The sequence below is a fragment of the Dermacentor andersoni genome, chromosome 2 (assembly GCF_023375885.2).
Source record: "Dermacentor andersoni chromosome 2, qqDerAnde1_hic_scaffold, whole genome shotgun sequence".
Classification (NCBI taxonomy): Eukaryota; Metazoa; Arthropoda; class Arachnida; order Ixodida; family Ixodidae; genus Dermacentor; species Dermacentor andersoni.
The window spans coordinates 59,897,650-59,914,607 of record NC_092815.1 but is presented as its reverse complement, the minus strand read 5'-3'; the positions used below and the strand labels follow the sequence as shown (position 1 = coordinate 59,914,607).

The 16,958-nt window shown below is 43.9% G+C and overlaps 1 protein-coding gene across 1 annotated transcript; it reads right to left on the bottom strand.

Annotated features, from left to right (window-relative positions):
* Window positions 1-2,125: 2,125 nt before the first annotated feature.
* LOC126542238 (salivary anticoagulant protein P23-like) lies at window positions 2,126-8,718 on the bottom strand. The gene is made up of 5 exons (XM_050189207.3): window positions 8,444-8,718; window positions 6,519-6,582; window positions 6,157-6,287; window positions 4,160-4,342; window positions 2,126-2,747 (listed from the first exon to the last, which is right to left on the bottom strand). The coding sequence occupies exons 2-5, from the start codon at window positions 6,562-6,564 to the stop codon at window positions 2,439-2,441; spliced, it is 669 nt and encodes a 222-aa protein (XP_050045164.1). The 5' UTR covers window positions 6,565-6,582; window positions 8,444-8,718; the 3' UTR covers window positions 2,126-2,438.
* Window positions 8,719-16,958: the final 8,240 nt, after the last annotated feature.

Genomic DNA, 16,958 nt, shown 5'->3' with positions numbered 1-16,958 from the left:
CTTGCCCGTTCTCTTGTTCGTCTATTGTACTCACTTTACCTAGCTTCGGCAAATTCCGCTCTCCATTGCAAGTCCACCCGAGACGTCGGCCTCGTGCACGGAAGTAACGCAAGACCCCAAGAAATCACGATTGTTGTACAAGAGGCGCAAATGGAGGCGCGAAGAAATTCGTCAGCTGCATATCCGTCATTTAAACACACTGAAGTCAATAACTGGCAAGAAAGTGTATGCGAACATTTAGCTAAAATATCGGAGAAAGGGGCAAGTCTACGTGAGGGTAGCGCTCGATGGTTTCGTGAATGGCTGCTCACGTGGGAACAACTCATTCCGTTGCAGCTGTGACCCTGTGACAAGGTCGCCATCCCGAGATATAGTGCAAAAGTGTCATGTCAAGAGCAGGTGCACCGTTAAAATTCTTTCGTTTCAACTTTTTACGACGACTCCTACTAAGATTAAATTTTTTGATGTGTGCCTACATAAGGATGAATCAACGCTCTTGCATTGCCTCCTCCCCCACTCCCCTTACCACCCTCCACCGAGCTCTCGCCCCCATCGGAACGCGGAAAATCAACCCCACGATCTCACGCTCCTCAGGTAAACGCGAGTAGCCATTAGCCCCACAGCAGGTTTATCGACATTATTTACGCCTACTTTATACCGCAAATTATTGTACGCCATGTGCGATTGTTTGTGCAAACTTAGCAGAAGAGAGTTAATGATGTAACTTAAAAGGAATGACTGATTTTAAACAACTGCGAAGGAGACAAATCGTGATCACTACTTGTTTTCTTCACGGTTATGCACCGATAGACTTTATACAAGTTTAAAAGCTGTAATGACGCAGAAAAACTACTTGTTGAAAAAAGAAAATGAATTAGTTTAGCAAGAGTGACTATCAGGTTTCCTCACTTATACTTGGTATTGCTTCCTTGGATTATGAATCTGCGAGAGAGAAACCACCTTTGTTAAAGGGGCACTAAAGGAACTTACTAAGTCGAGCCATATCGACAAAGTATTCGTTTAGAAGTATATCATAGTTTTCTGTATGCCAATATATCAATTTTTCGTCGGAAATTGCAGTAGAATGTCCTGCTGCGGTTTTTAAATTTGAACCACCCGCGCCAAAGCGTAGGACCTGACGTTATCTCCACGTGACTACCCCTATGCCATTGTTCTGTCTTTTGTAGACCCTTTATTTAGCTCTGTATACGAAGCGGCTGTAGGTGTTCGCATTGTGTGAGTCCCTCTGTGGCCTTGTTTGGGTTCAGGTTGCCAGTCACGGTCACTTGAGCCTCCACTGCCGGATCTGGCAGGGTGGCGCCGTGCGTTTCCTTATCGGCCGTTGCAAACAGAGAAAAATGACGCGGCTCGCAGTGGTGGGTCGCGGCCGCTCTTTGTGAATCAGAACTGCTGACGTTGAATAAAAGTATTCACCACCGCCACCACCACGCCACAAATAAGCGGTGCCATAGTCGACAATAGATGACGCCACTACGATGTTTTATTTCCATCATTTTCTCGCTTACAAAAGCTCTGTTTTCATTATGAATGAAGAATTCCTTATTACAAAAGCATAATACTTCATTCTAGGTCCGCTGAACATTTGCCTTTAATGTCCGTTTAAATAATTCTTGCTGTGTCAGCGTCTGGATGGATGCACGCAGAGCTCGATGTTAATTCTTACCACCCTCGCTCCTTCTATTCCCGCACAGCAGTCACACTCTCTAATCTGAGACGACGTCTCTCATCCAAACCTGGTGGAGTTTGCAGCCGGGAGCCATGAGCAACGGTGAAACAACGTAAATATACTTTTCCTCTATCGTGGCAATCAAGCGTTTGAATGTAAGTTATTCCGGCTTACGTCAAAGGATGTAAACTAGCCGAACGCTGTTGAGTGAACGAGAACAACCGCAAGACCCGAAAAGATTTTCGCTTCTGGGAGCTGTCATTGTTTGGCTTCTTGTGTGAGCTTCTTTTCACGTATTACGATTGAATATAGTATATTCTTGTGAACCCGTATGTTGTACAAACAGCTTTGCAGTAATGGGTCGAGAATTGCGAAACAGGGCTGAATGCCGTCGTGCTATTCTCTGGTGGGCACAATGAAAAAGTTAATCCCAAAGCGTACATGTGTCAAAGACTTTATTGATTGACTTATTGTAATATTATTTATTAATAGCAAGATGATTCCACGGCGTAAAGGATGGCTTCGCACGTTGTTTTTTCCCCTTGAATTTAATTATAAATTAAAAAGCAAGACGACAGCTTTCCTGAGCCCCCTCCGAATGACTCTCCGTGCATTTGACTTTGCCGCACTTTTGTCACTATGATGCTCCGCGCCAGTGCCAAACCTTGACACACGGTTGTGAACCTGGTCGCACATTCACTAAACCGGGCTGTCGTCCGCCTGTTCTGTAGAAACCGCTGAAATCGTCGGCTCAGGGATTAGGAAATCGCAGCCCATCGATGGCACGGTTAAGGACGTGCATGTATTCGTTGTAAAGGGCATCGTACAGCACAGCCATCACTTTCTCTTCAATCTGACGAATGAATTCTGTCTTTCGTGCGTCGTTGAGGTGCAGGTTGTCTCCGTAGGTAGTGCGCAGCCTGATCCTGTCGATGTGGAACGTTCGCACAATGCCAGCCCTTCCGGTGGCTGACGTGGCCTCGAAACGACCCGTGGTATCCACGACGGTCACGTTGACTGGAACGCGTTTCTCCGTTCCCAAGATGTTGTCACCCTCGGTCTGCGCACGTATTGAAAGGGCAAATTAGAATCTATATCGGGTTCGTTTAAGAACTCGCAATTTTTGGGCTCGATGTAGAGTTGTGCGTTCGCTAAAAATGGAGCATTGAAACAGTATCTAATGTCCAGTCACTCAAGTTATCGCATTCTATTCCTCAATGCATTGGACTCGCGGTTATGTGGAAACTGGAGCCAATTTGCAAGCAAGAACACGGTTTTCACTGACATTCAGTGTAGAACTGTCATAGAAAACTGAGCAACGAAGAGTATCAGACACCATGCTGTAATTCCATGGTTTGCGTTCGTATGTCATGGACTAGCAATTCCGATTGACTGAGTTATTTTCACGCTCTTAAGCGTCACTGAGGCCGTTGTAGAAGGCTCATGATTATTCGAGTGCGTGAGATTTAACACGCACCTAAAACCGATTTCAACAAGCGTTTTATTTTTACTTTTGTTGCATATTCATTTCTACCAAAACTGAAGCCACCGAAGCTAGGAATAAAATCGCAACCTCGTGCTTAGTAGTAAAAACATAAATCCCGGTAATCGGCGTCAAGTGGATTCGCAATTCCAAATCGCCTGAGTACCTTGTTAAGCAACGACGCAGCTTGCATGATTCGATGGCGGCCAATTGCAAAATATCCTTTATAAAGAACCTAGTGCTTTTTCTCTGAAATATTGTCTCAAATATTGCCTCTTTATTGATTCAATTTCTTCAGGACATATGGCCACATCGTGGCACTTGTGCGCGCTTTGGAGCCTCGAGCAGTGTCCAAAGCGAGTTTTATGCTATGACAGAACCGGATACATGAGCGTGGATTATTGCGGTACATCATGTTGCGTACAACCTTTATTTCAGACATTAGTACGCAACACACCACCTCTGCACCCATGCTGCACCGCCCTGCGTTACATGACTTCTACCAATACACACATCGACCTCAGTAGCTTGCACAAACTAGAAAACACTGTTTATACTTTATAAAAAAATTCGATTAGGGGGTTTTATGTGCCAAAACCACTTTCTGATTATGAGGCACGCCGTAGTGGGGGACTCCGGAAATTTCGACCACCTGGGGCTCTTTAACGTGCACCTAAATCTAAGTACACGGGTGTTTTCGCATTTTGCCCCCATCGAAATGCGGCCGCCGTGGCCGGGATTCGATCCCGCGACCTCGTGCTCAGCAGCCCAACACCATAGCCACTGAGCAACCACGGCGGGTTATATTTTATAAACACTGCCCTACAAATTGTTTGGCATGGAACCTACTGCTAAGTAGAGCACTGAGGAGAGAAAAAGAAAGAAAATTCATCGCAGGTGCTGCCGTAAAGTTCACGAGGTAGCCAAATATTATTCGTGTCGAATGCAGTTTTTCTAATCAGGCGCTGGTAAAATAGAAGAGCGTATACCTTGGCAAGGAAGGTGGTGTAGATGCCATTGAAGTCGAGCACGCAGGAAATGCTGATGTTGAACGCTACAGGCGCTGGCGGGTTGCAGTCAGTAGTGCGGTGGACCCCGGTGTCAAAACCTCTCACTGCTCCTTCCTTCATCTTGACCTTGAGGTCACGGTTAATTCCCCGGGTGGCTTCTACCTGTTGTCAAAACAGGTATTCATGAAGGCGTCCTTGCGTAGTTTTAGATGATGTCTCCAATGAGTTGTTTTCTAACTCGGCAGGGAGAAATACCGGGTGTTGTCATTCTTGACACATACTGCATAGAATATCGTGGTTAACAGGAGATCGAGGAAAAATACTAAGCTAATCTAAACTGATTTATTACACTTCCTCAGCAGCTGTTACTTATTACATTCCTCAGCAGTGGTTGTGCTTTGTGCATGAGCTTGGTGTATAAGAAAGCGGAAAAAACTAAAGGTAGGTGAGGACGACGCCTTAACTATTTCTGCAGCTTCTCCCCACAATCCAAGTCATTGATTTTGGCGTGTCCTCGGTGATACTCATTCGTTGATATAAATGACACAAGAATGTGCCGCCACTTGCAGATAACAAAACTGTCACACTCAGCCGACAGCTCAGCTTTATGCTTAAGAATTCGGGCACGAGTACGAGAAAACGCCGTGGAATTCGTGGTCGCACAAGAACTTCAAACTGCTTAGTTTGAGTGCGCCATTTAGTGAATAAAAGTCTCTCTTCTTTTTTAGGTCAATCTTTGCTGCAAAAGCGAATTATGAGTTGTGTTCGATAAACAAAAGGCATCTAAAGGTCTACTCTCACTCGCTGTATCTGTATAGACAAATCAAGAATATATGACATTCTGAATTCCTGCTGTATCTTAGAGCACGCATTTGCATATTCTTTGTATCTAATAAACAGCACCTTTTTTCATTCAAGATGGCGCTTCGATTATTATTACTTGCATAGCGACAGCTTGTGTAACGAAACTCATCTGATACAGGCAGCACAACACTAACAGGTTTCCCACTCCTCCTAAGTGAATATAAAAAAAAACGCGCATAAACTCTTAAAGTAGTTGCAAAGTCTGCTTAATTCATTGGCAGCTTTCCTACCTCTCAATTGCGGATTTCCGTCGTGTTTTCTTTTCCACCGCACACTTCTAGATAAACTTACATCAGAGAGATGCTGTAGTTTTCATTCTGATGTAATCTGATAGGAAAACAGAGAGGATTTATCCTACTTCTTTAGTCAGAACAAAGCCCTCGATTGCTTTCCGCTAATAATTTTATGAAATGTAGTGCTCATGGCCTATATGTTTGATGCGCGAAACTGAAGTGACGATGCGGAAAAATATAGAGCTGAGAGAGAGGGAGAGAGAGCAAATGTTCAAGGAAAGGCAGGGAGGTTAACCAGGACTGAGCCCGGTTGGCTGGGGAAAGGGTAAGGGAGGGAAAGATTAAACGAAGAAGTCCACTGGCAATATCGATCGGTCACTCAGTCCTGACCACAGACGGTGACGATCCGGTAGCTTTCAAATATCATAGCAGCGCTTTTGTGGCCTTTTGTAGCTACGATATGCGAGGCCATGGTTCCAAGATCTTGCTCAAGGTGTTATGAAACATCGTTCCAGCGCACAATTGAACACGGACGAGAAGAGAAAGACAACACGAACGCTAGACAGTATTGTTCAAGGTGAACGGTTTTCCATCGAACTCATTTAGAGCTGTGCAGAGGTCATGTTTTTCATTTTAAAAAGAGGGACAGTAGTACAGTAGATGCTCTATAGTCTCCTCGACATCGCAGGCATTGTACTCGGCGCTATCAGCCATTCCAATCATACAAGTATATGCATTGCTGAATGTTGACGCCCAAGCGTAACCGACACAGCATTGTTTTCTCATTTAGCGGAAGCCCAGGTAACAGCCGGAATGTTACACGACGCGTGAGCTGAAATAAAAAGATTGTTAGCAGCTGAGTCTGCGTTGTGAACCCACCTTGAATTTAAATTCTGGGATCGTTACGTTGGGATAGAGTCTTGAGTTGGATCGTACAAGAGCCGGCATTTTCTGGAGAAGGATCTGGTCCATGAAAGCATTGGAGTCCCTTGCACCGCCCGCCCAGGCAACTGTGAATATGAAAGAAGCATACCTTTCGGCTTCTTTTTTTTTTTTTTCCAGTTGTCGCAGCGGTCGCTGATGTGTAATTTGCACTGGCACAAAGCATAGCGAGTAGTTGAGCAACGGGTGCCGGAAAATTAAGTTCTAAGCTGCTACTAAATCTTTTGGCACTCAAGTTGTATTCACAGATTTGCTATTACCGCACCGTTACATTGCTTTATTTTGCACGGAACACTTACCGTAGAAGAGGGCAGCGAAAAGGAGCAGATGAGAAATACCAGCCATCGCTTCTTTTTCTTGTACCTGAATAAAACAGTAAACGGTAAATTTAAGGACAAAAATAAATAGGCAATTTTATCTGCGTGAGGACAGGAGGAGCGAGGAATCCCATGAAATTTGGTACAAATCGTAATGTTGACATAATAAATATAACGCAAATGAGCGCATGTTGTTGGGAGTGAGACGAAGTACAACAGTAACAAGAACTTTCTCGACTGCTCAAGTTCATTCTATAGCGTGTTCTGCTTGCCTGCTGCGAGCGACATCGAATGCCTCTACTAAATAATTATCACTATCATTTGTTTTTCTGTCGGCACGGAAAGCTAGTAAAGAGGCGCCGGAATCAAGCATAGCCGATAACAACGCAAGTCTAGTCAAAGTAGCGCTGCAAGTGGAGGGCGAGGCCGTCCTCTCTTCTCCTTGCACCCTTCCCACTCTGCGCAGCACTGCAACCAGGCAGGACAGTGGCCGACAAATGACAACCACCCCCACCCCACCTACCACTCGCTGAGAAACCCCTGTTGACTGCACAAGAACCACGGCAGTCATGTTGCATTGTTCACTCCAATATGCCTATTTCGCCAACCATTAATCTAGAACCATGTACTACTCTCATCGCTACGCCTGCTTAATGCTATATTTGTAATTTATAAGAGATGTTTACATGTCTTTATGTGCCCCTTATGTAATGCTTTCGGGCCCCTAAGGAGAAATAAATGAAATTTGTATATAAATCGAACAATACAAAAGCGAGATACTCGTGCATACATAAAGTGCGCACTATGCCGAAGCGCAAAATTCAGAATATAAGCCAATAATGGCGTATATGTTGCATTAACATCCGCAATTTAATTCTGCGTGACAAATGTTCTTTTTTAGCACTCAATAAAGGAAAATCTAGCCAGAACCATTTCAGTTATTACCACTGGACATTTCTATTTAGCTCTTAGCGATAATGTAGATGGCTGGTGAGACGTTCTTTCTGCAGGGTACATAAATAGGATGATGGTGACGATGATTTCGTTGTTGTTGATAATGATGGTGATGTGATCAAAAATAACGACGCTTGATCTCATTATTAGTAGTGTCATTGCGCACAGACATTGTGGAAGCATCAAAATGACCACACTGCTGTGTTGAAGAGCTTATCGCTGTACTACTCTATAGACGATAGCTAGGCGTAAACGAACATAAAAGTATATAGTACAATATACAAGAGGACAGGAACACTTTTGAAAATAAATACGTTCGTACAACTATTACCGAACTTCTGTAAAATATTTGCTCCTTAATTTTCGGTCATCATCTCAAATATACTGCGAAGTCTGTCGATCATTCGTTTGTTCCCAGAGCTGCACTACTACCATGTGGACTGATTGACAGAGCGTAATATATGAAAAAGTCAGAATATAAAATGAGTGCTGTTTGTTCTTTCTTTAAAAATTTCAGACTTTGAAATTTATTTCCTGTAATTCATATGAATTATGAATCATATGAAGCAAGAAATTTACCGAATAGCGGTTCTGGTTTCGGCAAGCGGCACCGACCCTACATGTGCACCCACGAGACAGGGCGCTCTCGGTAAACAGCGGAAGTGCCACAGAACAACCCCCACGCAAGCTGCAGACAAATGTTCACGCGCTCGCAGTATGTTGATTGCGCGGCACGTACATTGCCCCTCACGCTGTTATATTTTGGTTTACGTGAGCTGCTGTACCTTCTTCACGGTAAGCGAATGAAAACGCGTGCCGCTTCGACAGACAAAGTTATTTCTTTTCGCTGTTCTTCTGCATAACTAGATTTTCTTTAACAACAATCATTGTTAAAAAGAGCTTGCCAGAACTGGAAGAGAACACACGTCGCAGAAAGGCACAAGAATACGTACTTTCGCTGACTTGTGCTCAGCGCTTGACGCGTCGCGTGTGGCGTTTTCCTCGTGCGACCAGCAAGCCTTCCCCACCGCCGACCCTTTTGGCGGCCGTCTCGAGTTGCTCCTTCAGATAGCGGTGGCCGGGCGGCCGACGGTGTGTCGTCAGCGGCAGAAAACCAGTTCGCGCAGCGGTCTGCCCCTGAGCGCGTTGACGTCGCCCTCTTCTTTGTCACGTTTGCAACCCTTCGGCGCAATCAGGACTGCCAGGAGTTCGTGGAGGCGTGCACGAGACTGGTCGCGCACGCGCTATATATGAGAGCGACGCGCTTGCTTAACGCCGCTGTTTGCGACGCTATTTCCTGTCCAACGATAATCGTCACATGAGGCTCCTGTGATCAAGGCGGTCGTATCGCATATCATCGGGATGTTCCAGCATGCACTGCTATACCCAAACATGGAGGTAGCCACAACAGGAAAACTGTCTCCACGATGAAATAAAAGACCTGCATAGTTTGCACTCAGCCAGCTTGGAATCTACCAAGCTTTGCAGTGTGTTGCGATGTTATTCGTCGCACGCTCATCTCATTTCCTTTTTTTTTGTGTGTGTGTGTGTCTTGCATCAAATTAGTTTTGTCTGCAAACTCCGATTCTCATGGGTAACGTAACACGAAGAATGTTCCTTTCGTATAATGTAATTCAAGAATATTTCTGACTCCATGAACGCCCTCTGAATGTCGGCCTCGATAGCGAAGCGAACATTGACATGATAATTTCTTAAAGACACCATTCATATACCTAGAATATGATGCCTCTTCAAGGTTATTGTTGTTGTTTTTTCATTGTCCATAGTGACTTATGATAACAAATTTAAGCCTATTTTTGAATGGCAACCTTGACATCGTCGCCGACTTTCAGTCGTATGGACGGAGGAAGGAGCAAGGAAAACAAGAGAGGAATGGCACTGACGTTAACCAGATTAACTCTCGTGTTGGCTGTTCTGTACAGGGGAAGGGGTAAAGGCAGAAAAGATAAGAAAACAAGAGACGATAAAAAAATGGAACGCACCAGTTCGCGCATTCTGTAGTTTTTCAATGAGTCGTCTCCTTTAAAAAGTGCACTAGTGCTTTTAACGCAGTTCGTGGCGACGTCGGCTGGGACCAGGGTCCAAGATTTCTGCCTTCCGTAAGGAGACGGTTGTCAATCTTGTCAAGTGTGGGGCTGAGCACCTGTCTTTGTACATTGAAATGACGCCACTTACACAGAAGGTGCGCTGTCATCTCTGCACCCGCAAAACTTCCCACTCTGCCATTCCGATGAGGTGAGAGTACGCATTGGTAAAAGCTACTCCAAGTCATAGGCGACATATGAGGCTTACCTCCCGTCGTGGTAAGCTATGTAGAAGGTGGAGGTTCAGATCAGGATCCAGGGAACAAAGTAGCTGTTTTCTTAAAGTCTGCCGAAATCCATTGGGCCAAAGTAATGGCGACGCAGGACTGGCAGATAGATCAGTGGAGGGTAAGCAGATGGGGGCGGATGGGCAGATTGACTCAGTGACTGACTTAACATGCTCTTTGAAACGGGGCGGTGGCTGCAGCCAAGTATCTCCCTAACTTTTGTTTTTAATTTCTGCTGTCTCGATTATCCACCTTCAAAATCCATATATGATGGTAACAAAGCGAACGAAGTTTTATTTTCATTAAAAAAATATTATGTTTTTAACGATGCTTGTTTTCCCAAATTTTATGCCACAGATAACCAATCTGTCTTCCATTGTTATTCACAGCAGATTAGTTCGCCTTTGTCTAACTAACTTTACAAACTATGTCGTCGAGTAGAATAATTGCCTCTTCCTTTATCTCTTAGTGATCACACACTAGCAAAAATTCCTCAATAATTTCCTTGTTATTTCACAACCCTACGCATAAACTGTCGTCAACGGCAAAATTGCTGCTATAATCCTGACTTCTCATGCAGCCTGATCTGGCTTCAAACAGTTTAGGGCATGGAATTCTCAATAACATTTTCCTTTTGCGAGGCTCATTTACGTGCACGATGCAGTCCTGCCGCTGGCTTCCTTACATTGCGCCTATTCATACTGTTTCTACATCTTCGACTTAACGCTGTTACGTCAGCCGTTCATCCCAAACTAAGTTTAGTACCTATGTTTTTCTTTTTTCTCAGGCTCCTTTTCTCTGCTGGGAGTCATCGTCTTTTATATAGAGGTACTCAAATATTCTAGCTCTTCGTTTGTTTTCATCCATATTCCTCAGACATCACTAAATCGGAAGGGGGGGGGGGGGGGGAGGGTAAGTTCCCGGTGCTTTCCATGCAAACGGGAAACGGAAAGTGGCTTCTCTTTGTTACACATAAAGAGCAGGTGCTAGGGAAGTAGAAGTTTGTTTACTAAACAGTGATCCTTCGTATTCAGTTTCAGACTCTCTCGCTTAGCTTCCTTTTTTTTTCGAGGAGGGCCTGCTTTAGGGCATAGTAAAAAATTAAAAAAGCTTATAAAAACAAATCCTGCATCATGCAGGAATTCCAGTGAAGCTCTGTGATTACAATCATATTAACTCTACTTGACTCGGACAACACTGAAGTCACCATGCTGGTCACTGCCGAGGCCAGATAGTCTGAGCAAGGGCTCCCAAATATGTCGCGGGCCCAGCCCAAGTCCACAACAGGTGGCACATATTGGTGTCTTGAGCTAGGGTCGCAGAGTTGGAAGGATAGCGCCACTTCTGTGGTCTAGGCACTCCCATATTTGCCTAGTAAATCTATGCGTCTAAAGAATCATGATGAAGATGACAAACTGTTTATTCATAAGGGATGGCGCTTTGACCTGCTGTTTGGTGAAGGTGCGAGTAGTTAGCAGTGTTCTCAGGCTGGCACGAAACTCGCCAGAAACTGTAAAGGTTTACTTGCTTGCACTACGTGTACCTGTGGATCCTGTACCAGCTAAAACGATGTTACCTGTAATGCAGAGAAATCTGGCGTCTCCGCCTATCTGAGTTTTCTAACAGATGCTGAGCCACCGTGGTAAGTATAGGATATGGATGATTGTCCTTGTCTTGAAACTAGCTTGGCTGCATAAGCTTAAAGCTTTTTTAAAGTGATATCTTTATGAGAAATCACTTTCATTACAGTTTGCAAAAATATTCATTCGCATATTGTAACATAACAACCACGCGAACAGGAAAAGAAAAGCTTCAAACCGACGCATAGCAAGCGCAAACATTGTCCTTGCTTCAACTTGGGCAACCCACCGGTAAAGCTCACCTTTATTACAAGCACAAACCAAGCAAAAATTCTGATGTTATAATAAAAAAGACAGCCGACTTCTGCTAGCTTGCCGAATCACAACCCAATTTCAAGCGAAGCGGTTTGTTTTGTGCAGTTGCAATGAAAATTTCAGTCACCTGTCTGGCTAATCGGTTGGCAATATTCTGCGATTCGAATGCAGCCTTACAATGTTTCCGTCATCTCTTCGTCGCGCGTCCTGTGAACAACTCGTGTCGGAGATACGAGAAATGCACCATCATATGATCGCGAAAGGACACGACGTCGTGTTTCAGTGGCCACCTGGCCATTGCGGCATCTCCGGCAACGACCTCGCTGACGAAGCTGCTAGAAGAGCACACGATGGAGCAACCCTTGTTGCTGTACCTTTATCGCGGACTGACGCAGCCCAACACCTAAGCAGCTAGCGCACCGTATGACATTGGAGAAGTGGCACACACCTGATTTCACTCAGCATCGATTGCATTCCCTCGACCCATCTATGCAACTGCGGCTGTTACCAGAGCTTACGCGTAATGAGGAAACAGTGTTGTGTCGCTTACGCTTGGGCGTCGCATTCACCAATGCGTATACTGTTTTTGATTGGAATGGCTGATAGCGCCGAGTGCAATGCGTGCGGTGTGCAGGCAGCGAGTGCAATGCCTGCGAGGAAACTACAGAACATCTACTGTGATGCTGCCCATCTTTCGAAATGAAAGACGTCACTTCTGCACAGCTCTGAATCAGCTAGATAGAAAGCCATTCACCTTGAACAAGACCTTAGGACCATGGCCTCGCATATCGAAGCTACAAAGGGCCACAAAAGCGCTGCTGCGATATTTTAAAGCTACCGGATTGAGTCAGCGTCTGTGATCCGGACTGAGTGACCGAATGATATCCCTAGTGGACTTTCTCTTGTTTTAATCTTTCCGTCCACCTTTTCCTTTTCACAGTGTAGGGTCGCCAACCGGGCTCAGTTCTGGTTAACCTCCCTACCTTTAATTTATCATTTGCTCTCTCTCTCTCTCTAAGTTACCTGTAGTTGAATCTCATGCTCTAAATTGTTGCCCGTATAATAGTGGTCCGTTTTAAAGCTTCCCAACATGTAACACTTTTGAGCACATTCTAAGGAAACGTTACAAAGACAGTAATTAAACTACACACATTTTACATCGTCGAAACATTGGCCATCGTGTTACTCCTAATAATTATTTGTAATGCTTATAATAAGCCATAAATGGTATTCTTTGGCGATACATTTCACTTAAGATGGCCCATATTTCTGCTAAATATAAACTTAGTACAACGCAGAGTTCTCTCGGGACGTTGGGAGAGGCAGCTGGTAGCAGCAGAGTGACACTTTCAAGTATTGAATCTCTTGCAAAACTTGTATTGGATTCCCACGCATTGACCTTGGCACACATATTTGACGCAGTGGCCAGCCTAGTTCTGCTAAGTTTAATCTTAGTGAAATTTGTAGTCATGCCAGACTGCGTGCTAAATATTGCTCCGCTCTATCACATACGTACGCTTAGGAGCGCGTGTATGCTTAATTTATTGCACACGCCCTAATTAACCGCAGTACTTTGGATTTCGCCTAGGAATAAGACATAACATTTTCGCCAAATATGAATTTTCTGTAACATAAAGATATCTCTAAGCAATGAGAAACCAATCTTAAAGAGGCCATAGAATTTATTTATTTATTTATTTATTTATTTATTTATTTATTTATTTATTTATTTATTTATTTATTTATTTAAAATACCTTACAGGCTTCAAAGTGAGGCATTGAGTAAGGGGGGCAAAACATAGAAAATACATAGAATATGTGGCATCTATATAACCGTAGCAGTTTGCATAGTACAACCATACTTGCAACCAAGGTGAAAAAGAATTACTTAGTTCACGATTCACTACTAGAAAAACAATTTAATTACAAGGAATGAATCACACAGAGTATTTTCAATGAAGTCGTGTAATTAAAAAGACCGGAGTGTTAAGCAGTAATAAAGATATTCTAGTACTTCATAAATGAATTTGTTTGCAAATGTTGTATTTTATGTGCTTCGCACACTAATTTGTCATAGTGTACCCCCTGCTATCATTTAATGGCGTCTCGGTGGTATCGTAGTTACGCAAAGCCAGCAGTTTCAATTTTGCGCCGCTCGAGAAACGCACTTTAACCCTGCGGAGCTTTTGCAAGCATAATTTATTGCAATAACTGCAATTACACCACCACACTTGGAACTTTGTCTATACATTATCCATAACACTCCCTTTCTTTTTACTGAATATACACGAGTTGCCTTGCTTAGTTCAGCGAAGACAGTGGAGAAGCCAACTACAAACCTTTATGAGACATAAAGGTAGGTGAAAAAGCAGAGTTATGTAATTATTATCAATCCTTTTAAGCAAGCCAAGAACGCGAATATCTCGCCGCAATATAAATTGGTCATTTTACCTTTTGTACAACAATTCTGAAGTTGGCGTCTTGTACATTCGCTTTAGAACTCAGACACAAATTGCGGTTAACGGCACAATGACACTCTGGAATGCTTCAAAAAAATATTTTTCTACAAAGATTGTTCTTAACGTACAAAACTAAACATTTATCGTTCGTCGCTCACAACATGCCCCTACTTTAATGAAGTAGAAATGTAGTGCCTCAGATATTTCACCGCGCTAACATGCGAAAACAAATGCATGCCTTGTGTAACGCCTGGACATTAGATGACGCGTATTCAGTAATAATTTTGAAAGCTCATAATTAATCTAAAAATGTCGAACTTGTCGTCTGTCTCAGGTATAAGAGCGCCCCTATTTCCTGTGTGTAAGAAATATCTGTCGTCTTGGTAATTTCGGGAAAACAAAGAAATATTTTAAAGGTTTTGTATAAGCTCTTTAACTCTTTCCGTATACCATGGGGAAAATAGGTGTTTTCTGTAGGTTATGCCCGATTGTTTCTTCTGAAGGAACTGCTGCGCTCAGTATTTTGTGTAATGCATAAACAAAAGCGGAATGGATGCACTTTTCTCGCATAAAAGTGTTATTAACGAGCTATATGTCGTAAAGAATATATAAATTGCCAGAATCAAAATTGTGGGATAAAATTGAACAAACATTGTAAAGACACGCTTGTATCTACTAAGAAAAATATGTAACAAAATTATGATATATACAGAATGTATCGTTGTCTAATAGGCACTATATCCGAGAAAATCAAAATTTTTCGTTGTACAGGTATTCTACGACAACAATTTAAGTGCAAGCAGTACAGTTTGGCATGCCGGGCAGTGGCCGCCAGTGTTCCGGGCTGGCTTGCATCGCCGTCGCTCTCAAAGTCCGACGAAAATACCGCATCCTCAGACTCCCTGCTGCTCGATCCATCGATTAGACCAGCCGCAAAGGCAGCGGAATCGCTAGATCTGCAATCTTTCGAAGCACGCGCACTTCTCCCAGAGTAGGCTATTTTTGCTTCCTACATTGACGATCGCGGAAATTCGGAGTGCGTTAAAGAATTTACGTCTTGTGGGGAAAAAGCGAACTGCTTAGAAAGCAAAGATATAGTTGTCCTCCTTGGCGTCCTATGGCGCAGTGCGTCTGTGAGCCGCGCGAAAGTTCTCGAAAGCGGCGTTTTAAACCATCGACAGCACGCGGCCATTCTTGCTTTCTACTCTGACAATCCCAAAAATTTGGGAGCGCGTTCGAAAATCGCCGCCGGGGTGGAGGGGGGGAGGGGGGGGCGGCGAATCGCTTAGAAAACAACAGAATAGTACTGCTCTTTCACGTCCTATAGCGCAGTGTCTCCGTGGGCGGCGGGGAAAGTTTCGAAATCGGCGTTGAAAACCACCGTTAGCGTGCTAACGATGCCCAATGGGCGTGCTACGGAAAGAAAGAGTAAAGTGAGCCGGAAATGAAGTATTAGCAATTTTGATTTACTCGTAATTGACACACGCTTTAAGATTTGACCTAAATATTGGCCCTAACGTTCCCCACATTGCCATAAAATAAAAGCTTTGTGCGTGGTATAGATTTTTTCCGAAAATCGGTGAAACTGGGCCATACATTTCTTTTGAGCGTTTTTAGTTGTGGTAACAGCTTGACTGTAAAAGTGGGCCATATAAGAATAAAGAAAAGACTTCATTTTACACACTTCTTATTAGAGATGTAACGGTAGAGACCGACAGAATGCTGCTGGCCTTATACAGGGTGTCCCAGCTAACTTTAACTAAGCTGTTCAACGGGAAAAAATATTTAGAAAACACGGCGCAAAGATGCACTTATCCACCACCCTATCCACAACTCACTAGATCGCAAGCTGTCCAGCGGCGACAATTACAAACCAAATCATACAAGAGCCCGATACTAATGCACGCTATTTATCCAGACGGATAGATGCAAAGTGTGTGGCACCAGAGCCACGCTAGAACACATGCTGTGGGAATGCCAGTAACTAATACAGGACAATGCGAGCGCCGCCTCCATGGACAGCCTCCGCGCGCGATGGCAAGCCGCGCTGCTCAGCTCGAACCTGGCGAACTTGGAAGACCAACTCTGGGCATTCCAGCGGGCCAAGGAAGCCGCCGAGAGGCAAGAACTCTTGGCCGTAACCTCAGCCCACTAACTCGGCGGACTCAAATCGTTCTGATTCGAAATAAAGTTTTCTCACTCACTCAAAGCTCACGAAACAGTCATCAGACTTACGGCATTCGGAGGTCAGAGCTCTGATGACTAAACCCCATATATCTTAAAATCACGGTGTTGCACCAAGTGAAATAGATGGTGCAAAACATTTTTTTAAGGCCTGTGGTATGCGGTGTTGAGACGTGAGATATTTGACGACCGAACACCATAAGTATTCATACTGCACGGTGTCTTTTTCTAATCATGTTCTTTGTTTTCGTTGAATAGCTTGCCTAAATTTAGGTGGGATCCGAGGATGCGAATCTCCAGGCCCTTAAATTCCTGCATTCCCATTCATATATATCACCGGCGCAGTGCCAGTTTTGCACTAATTGTAGGAGTAGCTATGTTGCCAACAATGCGAGCATTTTGCTCAATCATACACTGTTTCATAACTGTTTAATCATACTTCTTTATTTTCTGATCTTCTTTGCTTCGTTTATCTAGACTTAAATGTCTATTCAATGAAATCATTTTGTCAGTGCCACTAGATTCTCGGCCAATGCCATTTCTTGGGTATGCGCCACAGCTTCTCGTCATTATCATCATCGTCACAACTCGTGGGATG

Bases quoted from the DNA above. Each gene is read 5' to 3' on its own strand.
- LOC126542238 (XM_050189207.3), bottom strand. From the start codon at position 6,564: ATGGCTGGTATTTCTCATCTGCTCCTTTTCGCTGCCCTCTTCTACG. The intron at 6,288-6,518 runs GTAAGTGTTCCG...TCATATTCACAG, and splicing joins TTTCGCTGCCCTCTTCTACG to TTGCCTGGGCGGGCGGTGCA. The intron at 4,343-6,156 runs GTGGGTTCACAA...TTTTGACAACAG, and splicing joins TCCCAGAATTTAAATTCAAG to GTAGAAGCCACCCGGGGAAT.